The sequence below is a fragment of the Anopheles arabiensis genome, chromosome 2 (assembly GCF_016920715.1).
Source record: "Anopheles arabiensis isolate DONGOLA chromosome 2, AaraD3, whole genome shotgun sequence".
NCBI lineage: Eukaryota > Metazoa > Arthropoda > Insecta > Diptera > Culicidae > Anopheles > Anopheles arabiensis.
Genome location: NC_053517.1, coordinates 108,180,539 through 108,201,760, shown reverse-complemented (window position 1 = coordinate 108,201,760; position 21,222 = coordinate 108,180,539). Strand labels below are relative to the sequence as shown.

The 21,222-nt window shown below is 44.5% G+C and overlaps 2 protein-coding genes and 1 long non-coding RNA gene across 4 annotated transcripts in view; 1 reads left to right on the top strand and 2 right to left on the bottom strand.

Moving 5' to 3' along the window:
- Window positions 1-1,615: 1,615 nt before the first annotated feature.
- LOC120896624 (rab GTPase-activating protein 1) lies at window positions 1,616-10,864 on the bottom strand. 2 transcript variants are annotated; one of them, XM_040300879.1, is made up of 9 exons: window positions 10,771-10,864; window positions 8,111-9,400; window positions 7,140-7,707; window positions 6,795-6,994; window positions 4,920-6,316; window positions 4,142-4,849; window positions 3,756-4,073; window positions 3,515-3,685; window positions 1,616-3,437 (listed from the first exon to the last, which is right to left on the bottom strand). In XM_040300879.1, exons 2-9 carry the CDS (start codon window positions 8,841-8,843, stop codon window positions 3,219-3,221), a joined length of 4,314 nt encoding a protein of 1,437 aa, XP_040156813.1. In that variant the 5' UTR covers window positions 8,844-9,400; window positions 10,771-10,864; the 3' UTR covers window positions 1,616-3,218. The 2 variants fall into 2 exon arrangements, with proteins under 2 accessions (XP_040156813.1, XP_040156814.1); XM_040300880.1 differs by lacking the exons at window positions 6,795-6,994; window positions 7,140-7,707.
- On the top strand, window positions 9,636-17,832 carry LOC120896628. The gene is made up of 3 exons (XR_005738445.1): window positions 9,636-9,744; window positions 9,812-9,905; window positions 17,543-17,832. It is a non-coding gene; the product is annotated as an uncharacterized LOC120896628 (long non-coding RNA).
- A 45-nt stretch (window positions 17,833-17,877) lies between these two features.
- LOC120896625 (ecdysone-induced protein 74EF-like) overlaps window positions 17,878-21,222 on the bottom strand; it is a 211,725-nt gene continuing 208,380 nt past the window's right edge. The window contains 1 exon segment of the mRNA XM_040300881.1: window positions 17,878-21,222. Within this exon segment, the coding sequence (XP_040156815.1) occupies window positions 21,131-21,222 (92 nt within the window). The 3' untranslated portion in view covers window positions 17,878-21,130.

Genomic DNA, 21,222 nt, shown 5'->3' with positions numbered 1-21,222 from the left:
AAGAGAACTTTGTGAGAAGAAGGAAATTGTTTTGGAATATTGCCCTACGACTGTCATGGTTGCAGATATAATGACTAAACCATTAGGTCCGCAGAAACATGACATGTTTCGTAAGATGCTGAAGTTAGAATAACTGAGGAGAGAAATTCTTCGACATGAGGAGGAGTGTTGGAAGTCATGCCGAAGAACCCTGTTCCTATAAACCCTGTTCCTCTGAACGGTGTTTCCACGCCATAATATGGCTAAGACATTGAACTGTGTTTTAGCTGTCATCGAGCCGCGCTGACAGCTTCCGTGTGTGGATAAAATAGATGTGAATAAAACGTGGATTTGCGCAGCAGAACAAATTGGTTTGTCCTCTTTTGTTTTACTCAGCGAATGATTAACATTGACTGCGTTCAACAATATATACACTCACTTTGGTTAAATGGTTGCGTTTTCAACAGAGCTCCTGCCGAAATCTGCCAATATAATCTGGCCACACTGGCTCACTGTGCAAAAGCTCGCTCGAAAGGTCAATAACCGTCGCAAAACGTCAAAAACGACCGTCGCCAGCGCCTCGAAATCGTTGCGAGTTTCGCTCGCTGGCGACGTCGGTTTGCAGTACATGCGACGCCGGTTTTGACGTTTTGCGACGGTTTTGCGACGGTGGCCGCCAAAAAGCTCGCCTTGCCCTGTGGGCAAAGTGACCAGAAATACCGATGTATATATATCTATGGTTTGAAGGTAAAAATCTCAATTTTTTTAATCATGGAACTATAAAACTCAGCCAAAAAATCAAATCAGTCTAAATAATCCAGCAAAAATCAAATGACAGCACGTACAATTAAATCGTATCCAATGGAGCACTGCTGCTGCCCTAAGCGGTCGCGTGGAGCCTCGAGAAAAAGAACTTGCCACCACTGAGAAAAAATGTGCTTCTTAGAATTGGCTTAGAATTCCAATTTTCAGATCGACACTTCAGAAAAATCTTTATTTGTGTAACCGCTGAACCAAATCTAAGCCATATCCTAGATAAAGGATGCATATTCTCGTGAGATGGAACTTTCATTTTGCGCATTAGCCCCCCCCCTCCCCTCCTCCATCCCGCTTTCGAGTTTTAACCTATCGAAAACTACCGATAAAATTTTGATGCGCCTACCGAAAACCGCCAAAATAATCTGGCCACACTCTCGTTGACGCTTGTCAACTCCGGTATTTACGTTATTTTGGCGCCCATGAAAACTTTCACAAGTGAGAACGAGATGGCAATAGTTAAGCAGAGAGAGTGTATGCATGATGGCCGCTTGGAGTGAAATATTTCATAGCATGACTTCGAGGGGGAAAGAGAAGTGCTATGCGAAAGAGCGAGAGATAGAGATTTTCTATGGCAAGAATCACACACTGAGATCGGCTGTAGTCGAATGCAGGTCATAATGTGGTGCAGAGTTTTGCTTATTTCATTTAATATTTTAATTAGAATGGTATTTTCAATTCCTTTAACGTTCAAAATCACTCAAAAAGACATTTTTGAGCATTTTGTAGATGGGATCGTCGTGATAATAAGCGAAAGCAAAGACAAAGTTAACACCGACGTTTCGGACATTTGGCGCCAACGATCCGAATGAACACTCCCTGCCTTTGACCACCAGGTGCTTTCTCGCGGGGTTTTATTTATTTTTGGAATTATAAATATGTTGAGAATGTGAATATACTTTTTGCCTACCGCAGAGGATCATATGCGTCCTAATCGTGTTCCTTCGCTACTAGCCGATTCTGAACAAGCTTGCCGTTTTCTCCCTTTCCTCCTTTCCTGATGCAGTGTAAATCGGGCTGCTTTTAAGCTGTACCACCTGTTCGGGCTACTCTATTTCTTCTTTCTTCGCGTACGATAGGCTGGAGCTGGAATTTGCTTACGCCGTTGAGAAAAGGTGGTTCGTGCGTCATATTGGATTGGAAATTGTGAGAGATTGTTTTTGTCCAGACCTGACCCGGGAAAATGTTCAAACGAAAAACCCCCTAACAATTAACAATTGGTGGTGGTGGCTCGGCTAAAACACATTGCTAACCAATGATATGCGTCCTTCTCTCTCTCTTGTGCAAAAACTACAACCGAGAACTAGTTAAAATGAGATGCATGAGATGAATATCTATTGCAATTAGAATTTCTGCAGCACTTGCAAGCACAAGCGCAAAGACAAACTATCACTCATAAGCACTAAATATCATCCTGTGAGAAGGTAATTTTCCTCGTAGTTGCTCGCGAACGTCCCTAGCACGACTAAAACGAAAACAACGTATACTTAAAAGCTTGGTTCGTTTTCCAAAACGGAAATTCAAATGAACGTGTAAAGTATCGAAATGTAACACTAAAAATGTAGAGCTCGGCAACATTTCGCTTTGAAAAGTTAGTACAGAGTAATCAATTCAGCAAACTTTCTATCCATTAATTCAAATTCTATTCTTCGACACGATTCGTTACTTCGTTGCCGAAATAATTTTAAACAATATTTTAAACCTCCTCGTTTGGGTCGGGTTTCGTTTTCGAAGTAATAGTACCTTAAACAAAAAGAATCACCGCACATGCTTGTAAAGGTAATTTTGGTAACGCGTTCGTGAATATAGTTTTTTTTCGAACCCCTATCACAAGGAATGTTTCTTAACACTGGTGGTGCTAAACACAAAAAAGTAAGGTAAATAGTTCATTAGTACCGCTATTTCAATCGAACAATTCGTGGAGAGATAAGTGGGAACAACGATAGTGGGGAGAACCGCTATGGCCGGTTTGTCATGTGTTTGTATAAAGTAGTTTGACTGTGAAACTGAATCAGTAATATCGAGCCGTAGTATGTAAAGTGCTTTACTGCTCTTCTAGCATCATTCGAAAGCGGGTCGCCTATCGTTTCGATAAACGTTTCCTTCTCTGTGCTTGCAAGAAGGATTGCACCGGTTTGACCCTCTTCCCTGATCCTTCCTAACCACAAAATACACTAAAACAACAAGAATATTGATGATGGCTGGCTCTTACCGCGATGGGGGGGGATTCTCTTCTAGCTTTCCCATACAGCTACACACTCACACACACATAGCGGTGTCGGCTACGAACGAGCATCTCTTAAACACTAGGCGTAGCAGCGCCGCCTCGCAACACACGTGTGCGAAGCATATTGGACTATAACATTGGCGCCATTGGCGGACAAAGCATGCGCGCAGCACCAAGTAGCAGCGCCACCTTCGATCTACTTCAAGCTATTGCACCGTGTATCCTTGTACAGTATGTTTACGCTGCTGTCGTACTTGGCCCGGGCTAGCACCGCCGGTTCCCCGTTGCCGTCCGCATCGGTGGCCGCCCTGTCCGATCCGGAGTAGTTTACCTGCGCTACACTGTGCCGTTGTGCCAGGGGCGTTTTGTTGTTGTTGTTCCGTACGTGTGGCAGAGTGTTGGAGTTGCCTTTCATCTGCAAACGAGGTGAAAAATGTGTATAACGAGACCATTCCCGGGTAGGAGAGAGTGTCGTTGTTCTATCGATCTTACGTTTGCATCGCTGGTGGCATACGACTGGAACGTGGGAGCGGGTGCATTAACGTCCCGCTTGGTGGCCACCTTCTCCTGTATCGAGTTGAGCGTCTTGGACAGCCACGGTTGCCAGCTGCTGCGTGTCGCTTGCAGCTCGGTAACGGTTGTGTTTAGCTGGTGATGAAGATCCTACCAAAGAAAATCAACACCATTTGTATAATAATGTCCAGCTAAATTCTTCAAAGCCTCGCTCACTTACCTGATTCTTACACTCCGCCTCAACCTGTGCCAGCTTGGTTTGGGCCAGCTCGAGCTCCAGCTCCCGTATTCGCTGCGAAGCAATCACCAGCGGATCCAGCGGTCCAAGCCCACCAATAACGGCGGACGGTGCCGCATTTTTACCCGCGCTGCCAGCCGAACTACCACCGTCCGGCTGGTCGGTCGCAAGCGGATGCGTTTGCTGCTCATTATTGTTGTTGACGGTATTCGCCTGGTGAAAGTTTTTCCCATAGCTCTTGTGCAGCGGAGACGAGTGTGGTATGCTTGCCGTGCATTTACTGCAAGTGGAAATCGTTTTCTACAAAAAAAGAAATGGAAATTGGTAAAGAAACAATCACTTGCAAGGTCAGTTGGGGCTCATCTCACCGTCAAATCATCCAGCATGGTGTGCAGCTTTCCATTTTCCGCCTCCTGCCGCTGTATGATGCGCTTGTAGTCCTGTATAATGCCCGCATTCTTCCGATCTTCCCGTGCCATCGCTTCAATCTTTTCGTTCAGCGCCACAATTTCCTGCTGCAGCTTGGTGCGCTCCTCGCCGTACCGCTGCTCGTACTGCTTCAGCTCCTGCTCCTTTCGCTCCGTCTCCTCCTTCTTGGCCAGATACTCCAGCTCGTACTTTTTCAGCTTCTTCACCTTACACTCGAACGAAAGCTTCATCAGCTTCTTGGCCTGCGTTTCGCTGCGGCACTTCTTCGGCAGCGTCACGCGGAAGTACTTCAGGATGCCCTCAAAGTCCAGCTCGAGCAGATCCTTGCGGCAAACGCTTAGCAGCGTTAGCGCGACCTGGAACAGCACCGGTATGCCGTCGAGCAGAAACACATCGAGGATGTAGAATACGAAGTACAGTGGAAAGCGGGCGGTAAACAGCGTCAGGAACCACTGGCTCGCGAACATATGCGACTCGACGCCCATCTGGGCAAAGTGTTCGTACAGATCGGGCAGCTGATCCTTCATCAGGCGGTTCAGCTGGTACAGCCGCAGGTAAAGCGACTCGAAGCCCATCTTGTACATATCCCGCAGGCCGTAGTTGTACATCAGCGCCACCAGCACACAGAACGCTTGCTCTTCGGGCATCTGCAAGGAGAATATTACACAAAAGGGGGTTGATCAATATGTCCCTTAAACCCTCCTCCGAATTACTTACATGCAACAGCAGACTGGCCGCGATGAAGCTCAACCCCTGACAGTAGCCCACCTCCGTGTCGTACACCGCGTACGCCTTCGACACCTTGTACAGATTCTCCTGGCCCGTGCCGCCATTTTCCTTGAAAAACTTGTGCGCCGGAAACGTCCGATTAATGTCCCGCTGGATCACCGACTCGCAGCTCGTCTCCTTCGTAATCAGCACCCGGTACGAGTCGAACATTTCCGTCCGATTCTCCACGCACGCCAACCGCTGCCAGATCGTGGCCCGCAGCGGCTCCGGAATGCCCATCCGCACCAGGGCGGGCAGATTTTTGGGCCGCTTTTCCGGCCCCTCCTGATACCACTCCACGATGATGCCCTGCCACTCGTCCAGCTGGGCGGCGGAACAGTTCTTCGACACCTCGCCCGTACCGCTCAGCAGCGGTTCGTCCCCGTCCGAGCTGTAGTCGGTCGGGCTGGGGTCGTCAAAGTCCTGCATCGACTGCACGCTGGCCGAGTTGCGGAAGGTCCAGTTTTTGAAGTTAAAGTTCAGCGACAGCGACGACGCGGCGGACGGTGCCTGCGGCTCCACGATCTCGTCCGAATGATCGATCGAATCCACCTCCCACGTGCCCTCGCCGTTTTCGCGCAGCGTCAGGTAGAAGTGCAGCAGCAGCGGCCGCTTGTTGCTGAACATGTTCGGCACGATGCGCAGCTCGCTCTGGGACAGGATCGCGACGCACGTCTCGATCACGAACCGCACCGGCTCCTGGATGCCCTTGATGACTAGATCCACCGCGACGGTGAGCGCTTTTTTGGGCGTCTCCATGTTGAGCGGCTCGAACGCGTTCGCCTTCCATTCGGCCTTGATTTGGTACGGAAATTGGGAGAAGTTTGCCCCGCTCGCCACACCGCTGGCACCACTTGTCGTGTTAGCACCACCGCAGTTGCTGCTGCTGCTGGCGGCGTTGTTGCCTGTGCCGCTGCTCGCGGGTGTATTGCCTTCCGGCGGCTTCACGTACCCCATGCTAACCATGTCGAGCAGCTGCATGTCGGCTTGGCGCACGATTCGGCCCGGACTCAGCAGCACCCCGAAACACCGTTCGATCAGCAGGGAGGGAAAACGGTCGGACGGCACCTGCCGCACCGTAATACACACCTCCTTGTCCGTTCGGCACCGCAATCGGAAGCTGGACTTGACGTCGCGCGGCACCGTCACGTAGCTGCTGTTCCGTTCCTTCTCCTTTATTTCGAGCGACACCGCAAACTCGTACATGGCCGACTGGATCGGGTTGCCCGCGGTGTCGGACGTGACCGAGGAGAGCATCACGTTGACGCCACTCTCTGCCAGGGAGGTGGTCATGCTGGCCGGTATGCTCGGGGGCAGCACGCGCTGGAAGGCTTTCGAGAAGCAGGCTGCAAGAAGGGTTTGGATTAGAAGCGAATTTAGAAGGTTGAAACATACAATTAGAGTAACAAAAAAGATAAATAAATCAAATGTGAGGAAACTTTAAACCCTATAAAAAGAACTCAAGCAGAATATGCAATGCAATTGAAATGAAAATGAAAGAATAATATCACGCCTTTAGTAGCTGAATAAATTTTGATTAAAAATATTTCTAAATGTAGTTTCATTCTCGTAACAATATTTGAAGTTTGTCAATGTTTGAATAGGATTAAAGAAATAATTTTAAAAAATATATAAGTAAAGTCAATAAAATACCAAAAAAAACTCATCAAATTAAAGCATAAGCAAACAAAAACTACGCAAAAAACCAATTTATGGAATGATGAAAATGAATCTACCAGACTAAAAAAACAAGAACGAATGACTACTTAAAGCTCTTTGTGACTCGCCTAAACACAACACACACAGAGACAGACGCACACTTACTGCTGACTTGCGTGACCGCTTCCGGGATGTTGCAGCGAAACACATGGCACTGATGGACGGCCGTTTCCTGTGATTCCCCATGGGACCAGGTGAAGGCAAAGCAGGCCTGATCGGGCGAACCGACCGGACCGCGGGCAAAGAACAGTATCCGCAGCACCTCGTACGTTGCCACCACCGCGTTCGACTCACAGTCGTACAACCTGCCAGATGATGGTGGTGGTGGTGGGGGAAAGGGTGTTGGAAAAGCATGGGGGAGCGAATGAGTGAGATATATGTCCAGTTAGTCCTAATACACAACCAACCACCGAGCAAACGCATCCACACGCATGCACACACTGTACTTACACTACGAGCCCCTCGGAACAGGTCGGAATGCTGACTGACACTTTCAGCCCGAGCGGACTGTCGGATCCACTGCCCGGTTCGGGACCGACGCCGGCACCAGCTCCTCCTCCACCGCCCGCATTCATTTCCGTCACTTTCTGCAGTATTTCGCGCTCCGACTTGGGCGCGTTAATGCGTGACGCGCCAAGATACGTGACGCCGCTGAATATCGTACAGTCCTGATCGATGTCGGACAGCTCTTCATCGGTTTCACCGGCGGCAGCAGCACCACCGCCGCCACCTCCTGCCACCGGTTTCATGTCGTCCTTCTTCTCCGTCAGCGGGCTACTATCCAGGCAGTCGTAGAACACGGACTGTCCTACCCCGCGACCGATCAGCCCGTCCGGGGAGAGCAGTGCATTTGGCGTCGTGTCCGTGGAACCACCGCCACCGCCGCTGAAGTTGGCCCCCAAGCTTTGCAGCCCAAGTCGCAGCGAGGTGGGAACTTGCGGCTTCTTCGATGCGTTCCCACCGCCGTCTTGTGCCGTTGAACCGTGCTTTTCGGGACTCCGGACGGCCACTGGGGTGGCTGTACCGTTTTCGGGTGGGGGTTGAGACAACACACACACACACACGCACGTACAATAAGCCACCAGTGAAGGAAAGGGATGTTTCAAAACAAAGAACAAGAGCAAATAAAGCAGGATGAGTTATGTGTGGCGAATGGTGAAAGAAGGTTAACACATACACACTTCCTATCGCTATTGGGGAACTCATTAGTAAAGTTAGAATCTACAATGCGACGCAATTTTACGTGTTACTTTTACAAAATCATAAAACATACGGAAAAAGTCTTGCAATCGAATTGATAACGAAAACAAAAGAAACGGACGGGAAATTGCCCTATTCAAACATGACATGGATCTCTTGCTTTCCAATATAGTGCTAAAAATACGTTGCTCTCTCTCTCTCTCTCTCTATCTCTTCTTTACCTTTATTGGAAGCGCTTGGATCGCTTGCCCCGCTCAGTGTCCGCTCCTCCTCCAGCTCGTGTATCACCTCGTTCATGTTCTTCTCCAGATCCATCATGTTGCCGCTACCCTCGATGTTCAGTATCGGCGAGATGGCGGTCAGCTTTTTGCCTTCCGGTCGCTTACTCACGCCTTCTCCCGCCGCCTCCTCCTTGCACCCGCCTTCTCCAGCACCGCGCTTCTCCTGCTCACCGTCGTCCGCAATGCACTCAGCTAGATCAGCACCAATGTCACCGCCACCGTCGCTGCGGCCGCAGCCATTCGCTTCCGTGCTGCGTATCGGGTCCCGCCCCAGCCGGTGACCCGCCAGCGCACCTCCACTGCCGTCGGCAAGCTCTTCCGCTGGGGAAGGTGCTTCGGGGACGATCTCGTACTCGCCGCTCGTCGTCACCGAGTCGGACGATTTGATGCTCAGACTGTCCTCGGACTTGGGACCCGGTGTGTCGGCACCGCCACCACTGGACGCGGCCACTGGTGTTGTGGGTTGCTGGACGGGAGAGTGGTCCCCGGAAGTACTGTCGGGGTGGTGTACGACGTTCTTTTCCAACTTGCTGCTGCTGCTGCTGCGACTGTCCACACCAGCAGCGCTTGTGACGCCTCCTTCCTTACTGATGGTGGCAGCAGATGAATTGCGCTCTTTCTTTGTCGTCGTCGTCGTCGTCGTGTGGTGCGCTCTGCCCGACCGTTTTTCCATACTGGAAGGGAAGCGCACTTGAACCGGGGAGGGGGTAGGGTATTAGGCGCGATACCCGATGTCGATAATGCTCCGCCTGTGGGCGTGTGTATGTGTAACCCCGTGGACCTCCCCTCCGTGCGGCCGTCGTCACGGGAATGATTCACACGGTGACACAAATACACAACTATTCTCTCGCTCTCTCTCTCTCCCTTCGTCGCTCTCTTCTTGGACGGTTGGAATTACCCACGAAGAGAAGCTATGCTATGGTAATGTCGCCAGGCAGGGCAATCACGCTGATGACCTCCGAGACGGCGTCGTCGCTTGTCCGCACCACCTCCGCACCACCCAAACAAGGGGCGCAACCACGCACCAAAGATGCGTTGCGTTGCGTAGAGAGTGAGAGATAGGCGCCCTCCAGCTGGTGGTTTACATTGTTGTTGTTTGATTTTTTAAAGGCGGGTGGGTTCTGATTTTCCCTTTTTCGCTTGGTTGAGTGGCAAATTGCTTGCTTCGTCCAATTGTTTGCAATACTTTACACTTTTCCCACGGGAATTGTTGACACACAACAGTATATCCTGCAAAACAAATGGGAATGAGGAGACATCAGTATCGGTAAATTAAGCGCGTTTTTCAATAAGCAATCACGTGTGATAAGGGCAAACAGTTATTTATCGATGTAAAATAACAACTCCACACTCCAGGAGAACGGGCACTGATAATCCACTCGACCGAAACACGTGCCGCAATCGCAATCGAGTTACCATTGGATGGGAGGATTTGATGGAGACACGCTCACTCATCTGTTCGGCTCGAGTCATTAGAGAGTTTGTTTGCTCAAGGGCTCCACGGAAAACCTTTCCCTGCTACTGGACAAGCTGAACAAATATGGCACCAGAACTGTTTTTCACATTTCTACTCGGTAAGATGTTGTGGGGCGGACACGCGTTAGATTACAGTTTCCATAAGAATTCGTCCCTCTTTTTAAGGAGATTGATTTATCACACACTTTGAACGCGTACCATTCGAAATCACCTTGCTTCCTTCTCGCTCACTCTATCCAATCATGAATTCCATGCCAAGGTAAGAAATTCACCGCCTGCTTGCCCCCCCCCCACCCCACTCCCCATTTTGCCGGAATACATTCGAAGTTCTGTTTTATGTCTTCAATCGTGTGAATGTGCTTGTGAGTGTGTGTGTAGCGCGCGCGAATGAAATATCGATTTTCCAAGGACTATTTAACCGGAGGACTCTGCTGCCAGGTCGCTGCCAGAACGGGCGAGCCTCCCTCCTCCCCTCTTTCTTTGCTGCTAGTTTTGCATCGCACAAGGAAAAGGCATCAAACAGAGAAAGGTATTGTGTGTGTGTGTGGTGAGACAGATGAATTCAAACTGCTGCGCCCTGTATCTCCTTCCTCAAGGCTATTGTATTCTGGTGCTTAGACGCTTCCTGATTATGATGAACTTGCTGGGCACCTATACGCTGGAAAGATTGTTTTTCTTCGCAAACTGATAAACTCTGCATGCGCGCTGTCGCTATTTCTGTGCTGATGCACCACCACCACCACCACTGCGAAGAAGAAAACCTAACAAAACACAAACTCTTGTCTGGAAAGTCTTGTTTTAGTAGGTCATTTCGATGGGATTGTTTTCGACTGCGTGGCCATTTACGGTTCGATTATATCACGTATCAACTTTGTTTAATAGCGATGGAAGAAACATAAAATTGTAGAAATTACGATTACAAGCACACACACACACTCACACACGATCACACACAGAGGAAAAGTGCACTCAACACAAAACTTATCCTCCGAACAACTCCTTGGACGGTGCAGAGGAAAAAACCGTCCAAGAACCAAGAACAGTCTGAATCGATGCGAATCTTTAGCGATTTTCAGTTCACAGCACAAAGCAACACTAATCTTCCTATTTAACGCAACATTTACCTCCGAAAGTAGTATATTTCCTGAGTTTTTGCAAGCAACTATCGAGCGTACACAGGGGGAGATAACACTTTTTTTCACAGAATGCAAAAACAAACCAACAACAACTGCAAACGTCAAATTTCTTCCATCGATCGTCCCGTACAAATATGGACGTTCGAATATCGCTGCATCTCGCTCATTTTCTCTACCCTTCCTTTAGTTGCCTGCAGTGCTCGTTTGAAAGTGAGCTTTTGTGCTCATCTCCTCTCCCACTTCACTTCGAACGCTTCGTCCACCTTTGTACACAAATGCGTTTCGTTGTGTCATGCCATCTCTTTCGCACATATGGACGCGTGAAAAAACGTAAACAAACTTGGTGGTTGACTTTATTTAATGTGCAGAAATTTGTTCAATTATTTGCAACGGAATTTCATTGAATGCATGGAGTTGATAATGTTGATCATGCATGAAACGTGTTAATTTTTTTTACCCATTTGTGTTCCATCTACACCCGCGCTTGTTTGATATAGCTTCTTATCCATCAATCGGCATGGCACGCGAATGTCCTCGTCATAAGCGGCACGGAATAAATAGATGAATAAAAGCATCGTTTAAAGTTCAATACCTTCAGTTCATAAAAAGCCACTACCGGATCAGCTGATGCAATAGTATTTATTGTGATTTATTTTTTGGCCATTTAATTTTACTCATCAATATAATCTCACACAAGCGCGAGCTTTTTGACGGCCATGTTGAACTCTCACAACGACTTACAAAAACGCTCGTCAGCGAGGGAAAATCGCACCGATTTGGAGCGTTGGCAAGCTCGTGAAAATTGGCGTTTGCTTAGCAGGGGCCGGTCTTCCATGGCGCGTTCAGGCGCGAGCGATGAAAGCTTGTACGCATTGCGATGCTGATTTTGTCTCGCTCTAGCAATATTTGTGTTGATGGTATCTCGCTCTCTCTCTTGTTTGATTCGCCAGAAACTATGGGCGATCGTATGGGGTTTAATGGACAATGTGTTCAACATTTGAAAACTAACGGTCGTCCCACGTGCATTCAAACAGTAAATAATAAATCGCGATTTCGATTATCAAATCATAACATTAGCAATAAGGAACACGCAAACACAGCGTTAAATTTTATTAAGTTGGTTTTATTTATACACCGCAGTTGCAATGGGTTTTTGTTTCGGTTGGTTTTGACTTGATCTGATAGGTTCCACAGTAGAGAGTGCTGCTGTTGCCGTAATGGGTAATACAATTTTTATGATTTTTTTAGTTTTCGTGCAAGAAACATTCCATTATTTTCGGTTGAAAAAGTATCATTTCGATCATTTTGTGCTTGATAGCTCATTCAATCTCATTCTTTCTGTATCGTTTGTGTCGGTTTTTGCTTTCATTTCACTTTCATTGGTTGTGTTGTCCATTTGGACTGGACTCTTGTTGAGAAGAACAAAATTGAAGGGTTTGAAATAATTTAAATCAAAACATTCTTGCTTCAACCTTTCTCTTGTCTTGTCATTCCTACTACGGGCCTATTGGATAGGTATTCTAAGGTTAATACATTTTACTAAACTGTATTCAGCTAAAGAGTCAAAAGATGGGGTGCCGAGCTATCCTTTTACCGCATTTAGCCTCATCGAATTGGCCACACATCTCATTTACTAAGCAGAATCGAACGGATTCTGATGCTTCATGCTTTGCATTCACGATTTATTCCGCGATTCGACATATTGCAATCCTTCGTTTGCGCCAAGGATAATCACAACATAGTTTACTTACTGCAGTCCTCTGTCAATTCGATCAATTAAACCAAATGGGTGAATCAAAATTGCTTCCTCAATCACACTCTATCATTTCATTACTCTTCCATCACTTACACCTTCCAATTTCTTTGAAATTCACTCGCGTTTGATCTTGAACCTTGAAAAATATTGCAGCCAAGCTGTCTAATTGGTATCTAACGAAGCGATCCATCTCCAACACCAAAAGGAAGGAACCAAACGATGGAAATAATTGTTCGCTACTTGTACTACTCAAAAGAGAAATCTTAAACTAAAATATGTATATTTCTCTTCTCTCGGTACCATTCTGGAGGACCTTTGAGGGCTTCCCATCGATCACATAACGCACGTTCTGCTCGTTTTGGTATTTTTCACGTTGGAATTTTGCTTTCAGCCAGTCTGCCAGTTGAGTAATTCTAGTTGGTATGGGTTAGCTAGTTAAGTTAAGTGAGGTTATGAAAGTGTGCTTGTTCTTCCTTTTTAATTTTCGTAGTATTAAGTACATTCAAGTGTCCTGCGTAGTTGCTGCGCATGCTTCGCACCCTTAGCGTAATGCGTAATATCTGCCCTGTATTTCAGCTTCGTGACGATAAGTCTTTTACGTTAGTTCTGTAGCGTGTACGTGGAATAATCAGTTTCGATTATAGCTATCGCTTGCTTGAGTTGTGTCCCTACACTTTGATCGAGCTGCTGATCGCCCGGTTTGCTCCATCTGTCTCCCAAAAGTGTACTGCAAAACACGAGCTGAATTTAGTTTTTATTAGGTTGATAAGAATTAATGTAAGATCGTTTCTAACCTATGTACACACTGGATAGGCAAGAGACGGAACTTGCCGTGCCTGACCTCTCTCCTGCATTAGCTTACGATACTTCCTCATGCTTCGGGCAGTGAATGTCCTTGGATGTGCAGTGCGGGACAGCACTTTTCATCAAATATTGTTAGCAATTAGTTTAAATTTTAACTACACTCACGATATTAATTGCTGATAGAAGAAATGGATGAATTTCTTTACGTTAATCCTGCCACGAACGCTTTACTATTTACTGTATAAGTCCTCATGCGCACGACCTCATGGCCTCTTTCTCATCGCCAAATTCAAACCATCCAAAGAGCTTTTTCGAAAGAGCTAACACAATAGCTTCATCCGATATTCGATCGTGGAATAGAGACAGCTCCAGTTACTAAATGTCTTATTATTAAACCATGCAGCAACTGTTTTATTCCACGACCGTACAGCTCCGTAAGATGTAATTTAATCATCCTCTTTCACTCAACTCTCAAACTGTCCAACATGCGCTTGGAGCTCTTACAAATGTAATAGTTGTATAAAAATGCTACTAGACTGGTTACTCGATTCAATAAAGATGAATGTGATGTGTGAAGTGCTTAGTAATGCCCAGCGCAAAAGGCAATCAGACCAATGCGCCAATGATACTATCCCTAACGTTTCGACATTAAATTTAAGATCCTGTGGCATTCTGAAGAGCAACAGGCCCTACAGCAGTACTCTGCCGCTTGTCTTAACGATCTGAGACTGAAACTTGCAATGTTGAGGTATATCATTGTACAGCGATCTGTACAGCTGCTTAATTGGATTTTGTTATTGTTTTCGATATCGATCAATATGTTATCTAGTATGTATCATGGCTGTATGTACACTATTGCCACTATGCATGGTAGTGCTGTACGCGCTGTTATACATACGATCGTGCTGTTATACGGCCTCTAAACTGTCCACTATGTATATTATTCGATTTAGCAAAGTAGAAAAAAAAACATAGATCGTTTATATTCGATCCTGGCATTGGATAAGAGACAAGTGTAAAGTGTGCTTTTGTATGCGGACCTTGCTGATATATTAATGTTTATGTGTTTCTATTCGGCGTGATAATGTAAGCTGCCTCAGCGAATCATTAGCCTACACGCACCACACAGCTGTACACAAGCCCACAGCTTACAGTCTAATTGTTTTTTTTTTTTAATTTTATTTATTTGCTTCTGAAACCAACAACGAGCAGGACAATGTACAAGGGTGCACCTACAAGGAAAGCACCGGTTCCATCGGTCCTGGAAAAACGTCGAAATAATGTATTTCTCTACTAAAGTAATGCAACCGTTCCTTACGAATTCCTTACGAATCGCTTCCCGTTTTTTCTCCATTTTATTGACCACCAGTCACTTTTACGCGCACACAAGGCCCACACCACATGGTTTTTTCGTTCTTTTTTTTGTTTTGGGGCAGGGTGGGCCAATCAGTCCTCTGGTGGTACGTACGATCAGATCAGTCATCGATCAGTGTCAGTCGTGTGGGGGTGTTTCAGTCAGTCAGTGAGACAAATTTGATCTAGAACCCTAGAACTACCCGAGAAGGCTTGGCTTCTGCTTCGCTACACTCGCTTTCGCTTGTTATCACGTTTCACTTTTCACACATTCACACAAAAAATGCACTCTCCCCAGAGATATGAAACCTGAATATAATGTGTGTCTACGCTTGCGTAGTGGTTCGATTTATGTTTGATGGCTGGCTGGGGATTGACTTAGCTCTACGTTTGCTTTAAGATACATCTAATAGGGATAGGGGGATAGGATGTGTTTTGCTGCCTAATTATTATTACTTTTAGGTGAAACACGGGACATCCTTAACACCTCCAAAGCTGGTTGGCTTGCCGTTATAGTACGATAACATGTGGTCTATAGTTTGTTTTTGCTTACTGAAGATCGAGATGATGCTACAAGTATGAAAGCATTAATCATTGGTAAACGATGCTTGTTTGGGTTTCATTCATTCATTCATTTCCACTATTGACTTTGAACGTTTTGTTGTATGTTTTGAGGTATATTTGCGATTTACTTTGAACGAACGTTTATTTGTTTGTTGTTTACTTCCGTTTTTCTTCTTCTCTCTGTTCCATATTATCTATCAAACTCTTCGACAGTATCTTACTGTAACTCTTTTTTTCATTTGCCTATTATATTGATAAATATTGCACATTTGTCTTTTTCTTTTGCTCGTTTGTGTACTGTGAGTTGCCATTTGTTGTGTTCGTGACGTTCGCGTTTCCATTTATGAGGTTCATGTGGTTGATTTGAACATTTTGACTCATGGTAAAGCCACACCTGTTGAGGGTGTTTTGAAAATTTTACTAAAATTTACGCTAGGGTTAATGCGGTAAAAAGAATTGGACTAATCGCTGGCGCTTTTCTCTTCCCCAGAGCTGACCGGTCATTTGATCGGTTTGCTTGGTTCGCGCAGCAAGATAAATAATTTTACTCTGATAAATAAGTATTCATACTAGCATTGAAACTAGCATTTAGTTTCCCTTTCCTTCTCGCTCGCACTGTCACACACACACACTGCTTTTGACGTGGATTAAAATTACGCTTACTATCAAATAGAATGTTCTAGTACGGACATCTAGCTTAAACTACATGTTGTCTATAATGATATTGGTTTTGCTTCACATCGAATCACACCCACCACCCAGTCGGGCTCAGAAGTTATGGAAAAATTTGACTAAAATTAACTAATATTGCGCACATATCTTCCCCCTTCCCGATTCGGGCATTCCATGATGAGAAGCATTCATCTGTGATCATGTTTCGTGTTTATTGTGTACAACCTTAAGCTAATCGAAATTTCACTCTTGCCTGTGTATTTATTTAAGTTTACCGTTGATCCTTATCAATGTTTTTTTTACTATTATTTCAAAGTCGAAAACAGTACAACTAATACGCTGAGAAAACACTGAGAGACGTGACTTTTTTTTTCCTTAAACTTGCCTTATCCTCACGATCACGATCACGATTTAGTTGCTTTGGACCACACCGATAAGTTTGGGTTTTTTTCTGAATAAATTGGGGAAAAAACATGAGATCCTCGAGAGCATGAGATCCTTACGTTGCTACCGACCCGGCTGTAAATGCTATGACAATTATTACTAGAAATGGATTCAAAAAATCAAATGTATATTTATGTATTGTATATCTTATGGTGCGTAAAAAATCGTGCAAAATGTGTCTATTGTGCTTCACGTCTTCGGCCTACGCCTCGCCAGCTCCGTACCATTCCGTACCGAGGAAACCGTTGTTGCTTCATTTATCTAACATGTTTGCTTTGCTGCCTTCGATTCGCCCCTTTTTCAAACACCGATATTAACGCGATCGATTCAATGTTCGTTTGCTCATAAGTAAGTTTGCTTATTTGACGTCCAGCGTTACGCGGGGGCTGTTTTATGTTTGTGGGTGTGGGTGTGTGTGTGTGTTTGGGGTTTGCACGACATTCAAAGTTTAGATTAAATTTTATCACATCCAGTTTGCCAATTAATTCAATTAGTTCAATACCATACCTGCACTATGCTCTAATTCCGAACTTCTTCCAACTTTTTTCCACCATGTTTTACACAGCCAATCATCGTTTCAGCAAAAAACCCCAACCCAACGTTGGTTTTGGAGAAAGAGGTTGTTCTGGCCAATGCGTAGCTCCTGTTTTTTTTTTGAGGGAAGGTTCCCTGCTACAGTTCTGCATAAAATGCTTCCACCTTGTGGCTTAGCTACACTAACAATGCTGTTTTCAGACTTTTTCATACACTCTTGTGTGTTCTGATTTTTGTTTTCCAACTGCTCGAACACTTTCATCCCCTGGTTCGATCAAACCGTGTCTCGATAGTATGAAACTCTCAGTTTCCAGTAGAGAATATGTACTCTTTTATGAATTTGTTTGTGTGTCTTGGGTTTTTAAGTTTCATTTTACTAATTCAGTCTTTTCCATTAGATTAGCTTACACCAAACATTGCGCCTTTATCTTCACACTAACCTCACGCCATTTTATGTAGTTTAGAGTAGCAACAGATTTTTAGTTTCATCGCCTCAATGTTGCAGTGTGAATCAACAAAAACACCTAAATTGATCGGTTTGCTGGTAGTGCAGCAGTATTAGCTAGCGTATTAATGATCCAAATTGGGTGATAAGAGTTTTTAAGTATTGTTTTGTTTTTCAATATATTTTAGACTACCTACATCTGCTCCAAATGCTTGCGACAAAACTCGTCACACTCCAAATGATACAGCAATAGTAAAATATGGTAAAACAAAACACATTGAAAAAGCTATTGGACGAGCAATTAGCAAACTGTTATACGCTTGCCTCTCGCTCCGTCGATTTACGCCTGAAGGTATACCTCACGCATTACACCACATTGAAATAACGGAAACTGGTTTGAGGAAAAGTCCGCGGAACGGCTTTATACCGAGCTAAATGATGAAAAACAAGGTAAAAATAATTCTGTAAACATATCATGAGCAACATATAACAAGTACAAAGAACAAAAAAAAACAAAAAGTAAAAGAAATTATAATTTATATAGCGTTTTATTCGTCACATCTCGGCAGAAACGCGCGTAATCTTAAAAAGTAATTATATAATTTTACACCACGGTTGGCCGCGCCATTTACAACAAAATATGCACAGTTGTTTGTTTTCCCTTCTCCTTCTTGCACTTTGCTTAACCATTCACTAGCTCTCTGTTTTGTGTGTTCTTACGTATTCACTATCTTCCTTAGCCGGTTGTGTTTTTGTTTTGCTTTTCCGTTTTATCCTTGCTTTGTTATCTTGCAACCTTTACACACTATTCTCACACACTCTTAACTTTTTTTATACAAACTATTTATAAACAATCCGGTGCGCTCCGATATAAGGTGCGCTTAAACTAATGTTTCTTAATAATTCTCAATTATAAAACAGATTTGCAACAGTATTTTTTTAAAAATAGCATCCGCTCTTATACATACACACACATGTAAGCACAGTCGAATCAATGTCGCTTTCGTACGAGTGCCGCCATCGCCTCTTTGACGTTGTTTGATATTTTTTGTGTGTTTGTTTTTCTGTTTTGTTTGCATATCCTTTCGTACTGTCGTTTGTTGGCTGTGGTTTGTTAGTGTTTGTTTGTTTTCTATATTTTATGGTTTTAACATTTTACTATACGCTATTGAAGCTATTTTAACATTTCTGGGTTCGATTATAAACAACGGTACACGGGGGAGAGGGTAATTGATCGGTGTAAATTGTGTTCAGATTTCCTTTTGCAACATTGCTGCCTGTTGCGATTCGCAACCAAAAAAAGGTTGCAAAAACTTGCTTACACATTGAGAAACCCAAAAGGCTCCCAAGTGGTTGTTGCTGATATGGTGTGATGCTTTAGGGAAATTAAAACAAAAAAAAAAAAGTGGATTGCTCTCTAGCTTTAGCTCACTTTAAAACAAAAGGCAATAAAACGGTGGTGCCTTTTTTTGAACGCACAACAAAACGCAACTTTTCCTATGCACATAAGTAGAAGCCTATTTTTTTGATTGTTTGTTTCACTATCGCTTTTGAAATGTACACTCACACACAGTTAAAAAAACGCACGCACACACGCGTTAATGTGACAAATACTCTTCCCGGAGGCAAAGAAAGCAGACGAATAAATTAATGAGATCAAGATTCTAAACACAACACAAAAAAGCAAAAACGAAAAAAAGTAAAAGTGAAAATAAAACAAAACATAAAACTCATTAATAAAGTAAACAACCGAATTGAAAATAATAAACTTCGAACGCAAAAAGGGAAACCAATCGGGCAAGCAAGCGCCACTCTCCGCTACGGTCCCCTTTTCTGTTCGTATCTTCGTATCTGTGTTCTCTCTTTTCTTTTTCCTCGCGATTTTCTAGTAGTACCCTTCACGCTGGTCTCGTAGTGAGTAGGAGCTTGTTCTACCGGGAGTATCGTCATTCATGCTTCATCATGGAGTTTTGTATTAAAAAAAAGAGGACACTTCCGGTTGCAGAGGCAGCAAGTCCAATTCACACGGAATAGGCAGTGGAAAGCTATAGCAGAATGATTGCAGAGACCGAGCGTCGCCCTAAGTAAACTGTTCCGTTTCCAGATTGCTTCTCTTACGCTGCAGTAAAGGTAAAACGTTGAGCTAAACTCTAAAAGTAGTAGTAGTAGTAGTAGTAATCGCTGTAGTAGTAGATCGAAATTAAAACAATAAAATTAGGTGTTGCTGTGTGAACGGAGCTTGCTTGGGAGAGCGTGTAAACCTAAACCCTAGCCGTACTAAAATACAAAACTCACTCCGGAGGCATCCGAAACCTCCCTCTTTACATTTTTACAGTGCTGAACAGGGCAGCATTACTAGCACAAACTTAAATGGTATGATTTGTAAAACATAAAATGTACACCAACACGACAGTAGCTTTAAACACTAGTAGCGAAGTGATGGTAGGATCCTTTGCTCCTTGTCTACTCGCTTACTTGCTGCTTGTATGTCTTAAAACAAAACACTAAACCAACTTATAGAACAACTATCTTACAAAATCGTAATTACAAATGAGAAACTTTCCGAACCTAGCAAAACACGCACACGAACAAAACAATATCTCTCACGCAGGTTATTTGATGGGATTTAATAAAAAAAAACGTAAAACAAACCAAAAAAAACATAAAAAGCGATAAAAGTTAAGCTCAAAAACTAAAATCATTCCCAAAACGTATGGTACTATTGTTGTGTGTGTGTGTGTGTGACGATTCTGTGTACATTTTAGCGGTTTTGGACAGTTTTCGAATCCAATTTCCGACTGTTTGTTTTTGCTGCTTGCTTAACTATTTCAACGGGGGAACGTGGACGAGAATAAACTCTATTCCATAAACACTATTCACTATTGCCAGTAACAACTTATGCTTTATGTGTGTGTTTGTGTTTTCTTCTTGTTCTTCTTCTCTTTTTGTACTCTCTTATTTCTTCAATTCTTCTGTATTGCGTTTGATGGTTGCTGTCTTACGGATGGATTTATGATGGTTAGCAACACAATTTCCGGCTCATTCCTGTTTGTTTTGTAAATTGTACTAATTTATATGTTTTGTTGTTGTTGTTGCAATTCTGAGCTTTCTGTGAAGCTTTCCAGAAGCTTCTCTTACTTTGTGTGCATGTGTGTGTTATTGTCTTTATGAGTGTTTTAATTTGATTTAAAACATTCATCGGTTGGATGTATTCTAAAAACAAAATTGTATGAGAACGTACACCAGTAGAGCGCGCCTCTCTTGTTCAAAAAGTTTAACATAAAACCTATCCAATTTCCCCTACACGCGTGGGGAAAGTGGGTGAGGTGGGGGGGGGGCAACATTAACACTAGAGTGATAACAAACGAATCATAATTACAAAAAAAAACTTAAAGAAAGGACGAATAAATATCAAAGTGGTAAAACGATCCAATTGTACAAAGGGCTTTGAGGGCAGGTTTGGGGTAAGGGGTAGACTCCAGAGTTGGGAGAGCGAGGGTACAGCCGTACAGAGACTCGCAGACGTCAGTGAAGTGACCGGGGCGAGCAACCAGCACCAAGCGATTGTTCCGGCTGTTTTCGACGTCACGCACGGAAAAGTCACACAGCAGGAGCAGAAATAGGCAGCTCTCACTCTCTCTCTCTCTCTCTCTCTCTCTCTCTCTCTCTCTCTCTCTCGCTCTGTTTTCTGGAAGCAAGCGGACTAGCGTTGGATTGGTGGTTGTTGCTGATCCTGTCGGTCGGACGGTGTACGTTCCGTGGGCCGCATCGTCGAGCTACAACGGGTACGGCCCCGGCGCGGACTTCAGGCCCCGGTACAGTCGATCTCGACGATGTCCTTCGGCACGTCCACAAACTGGTACACCAG

Coding starts and splice junctions, on each gene's coding strand:
- LOC120896624 (XM_040300879.1), bottom strand. CDS start 8,843: ATGGAAAAACGGTCGGGCAGAGCGCACCACACGACGACGACGACGACG. Junction 6,317..6,794: donor AGCGGTCACGCAAGTCAGCA/GTAAGTGTGCGT, acceptor CCCTTCTTGCAG/CCTGCTTCTCGAAAGCCTTC. Junction 4,074..4,141: donor CCATGCTGGATGATTTGACG/GTGAGATGAGCC, acceptor CTTTTTTTGTAG/AAAACGATTTCCACTTGCAG.